Genomic DNA, 2,095 nt, shown 5'->3' with positions numbered 1-2,095 from the left:
AATGACCATGAAGTTAAAAGTGCTGGATCTCCAAAACAAAACCAAACCACCGGCAAAACCCAAAGGATCGACAACAAAGGACTCATCAAAACCAAGTTTCTCGGCCATTTTTTTGAGTCTTCTAATGTCGTTTGTTTTAGTTTCCAGAAAGCAAAATGCTCCCAACTGTTTATCCGTCATCATAAGCTTGGCGTGGTTAATCGTTTTCTGATTCCCCACCCCCCTACAATTCCATGATGCAAGAATCATTGATTACTCGTGGGACCCAAGGAAGAATTGTTAACGCCTTCCTTACGCGTACCCGAATTAACCAGAAGCCCCAATCCTCTTGAGGAGGAGGCAACGTTATTGCCAGGACCTAGAAGCGGTCCATTCCCAAAAACAAATACCGGTTCCTTGCTGGCGCTAGACCCGGTGTTGCCATTATTGCCCCGAACCTGGGGTGCGGCGGACTTGCCACCTTCTTGGAGGCTGGTTTTCACACCTTTCCTCCTATTGCGAACTTTGGTCTTCCCCTTGTTCCTTGTTTCCTCTTCCAGTTGGATTGGGGTCTCTGTTAAGGCCTCCAAATCCTACAAAAAAGAGAAGGTATTATCGATTGGGACGGAAAAAGAAGGAGGTCCCTTACCAGAGTCTGGACCCCGCGAACGATCTGTCCCCTTCTTCCCGGAGTCCACAGAGCGGTCCTTTCCGGCCTCTTTGGGAGCCGGGTTGATCGTCTCATGTCTCTTTTGCGTAGGCCCCTTCGTCGCTTGTTTCTTATTCTCCGGCGGACTTTTGTTTTTCGGCTTAGGCTGGTTTTGAGGTTTGGCTTTGTTTTTGCGTCCAACAATCATCCAGTCGCCATGCCTCTTGACGGGGATAGCCTGAGTGGGTTGCTCAACATTCATAGTCTCCTCAGAAGCACCTTCGCCAGGCGAGGTCTCCGACGGGACGTCCACTTGCGTAGGTCGATTTATTGGGCAGTCAACAGCACGATGCCCGACCTCTCCACAGTCAAAACATATCGTATGCAACCCTTCAAACTCGACTTTCTGCATTCTGCCTTCCACCTTTACCAGCGCCATCAGCGGTTTGTTGAGGTCGATCTCGACAGCTGCTCTTGCAAAAAGCCCTCTCTGCACCCCCTCAGTTGTGGTGTCCAGTTTTAAAGGCGTGCCAATATTCCGGAGGATGGCTTTGGTAGCATCCTCGATGAAGAATTCCACCGGAAGCCCCGGTAACCGAACCCAAACCGCCATCCTCTCAACCTTGGCCGTTGTAGGATCGAAGTTGGGTCGCCATCTTTGCGCCACCACATATTGGTCAAAGAGTTTCCAGGGTCCATCCACGAGTGCATGGATGCAGTCTTGTTGTTGTTGGAACCGCACGATGAACCACCCTAAACCAAGATCGATGAATTCAACGTGACCTTGGGGGTTCCATAAGCGCAGCATGCGTTGTTGAAACAACGAGAGAGAGATGTATTTGCCTAAGTATTTCACGATGAGAGCATTCTTCCATGGTTTCGCCCACTGTTCCCTTAGAGCTTTGGGAAAGTTGATCACCGGAATTCCCTCTTCGCCTTCCAGCACTTCATCGGATCTGTCATCCTCGATAATAATTTCATCATCAAACCAGTTGGTTTCGTCCTCCCTTCGTGGCAGATCAGGTCCCCATTTTGGGTGGTCAGTCATCGTTTCCGCGAAAGATCGCTTCATCATTCTAACCCGTTTGAAAACTCTCCCAGTCCCCTCCATCGGAGCTGACTGCCCCCCGTCAGTCAACGGTGGCGCATCGGCTTCGGCCTCCATGGCCAAGCCCAGATCCGCAAGGCGGGAAAACTTTCCTAAAAAAGACCCTCTTGCCCTAGAGCCGTTGAGAGGATTATTTTTAGAGAGAGAAGAGTTGATGGAAAATTAATATAAGATGAGCAAACCATCAGTTCGATTGCACATTTACTTGGTACAAAAACCAAAAAGCAGAACACTGCTTTAAAACAATAAATTAAATTCAACGAAAGTTGAAGCAATTAAGATGTATATTCATTGTATTAATTGTTGTCTTGATATTTAAGATAAAAAGAGAAATTGAATTGTAAAATTGTTTAGACAAA

General features: G+C 47.8%; 1 protein-coding gene across 1 annotated transcript; it reads right to left on the bottom strand.

Moving 5' to 3' along the window:
• Nucleotides 1–245: 245 nt before the first annotated feature.
• Nucleotides 246–1,793, bottom strand: LOC109183389. The gene is made up of 2 exons (XM_019333469.1): nucleotides 678–1,793; nucleotides 246–572 (listed from the first exon to the last, which is right to left on the bottom strand). The coding sequence occupies exons 1-2, from the start codon at nucleotides 1,791–1,793 to the stop codon at nucleotides 246–248; spliced, it is 1,443 nt and encodes a 480-aa protein (XP_019189014.1).
• Nucleotides 1,794–2,095: the final 302 nt, after the last annotated feature.

Source organism: Ipomoea nil, unplaced genomic scaffold, assembly GCF_001879475.1.
Source record: "Ipomoea nil cultivar Tokyo-kokei standard unplaced genomic scaffold, Asagao_1.1 scaffold1125, whole genome shotgun sequence".
Classification (NCBI taxonomy): Eukaryota; Viridiplantae; Streptophyta; class Magnoliopsida; order Solanales; family Convolvulaceae; genus Ipomoea; species Ipomoea nil.
This window is presented reverse-complemented; position numbering and strand designations above follow the sequence as displayed.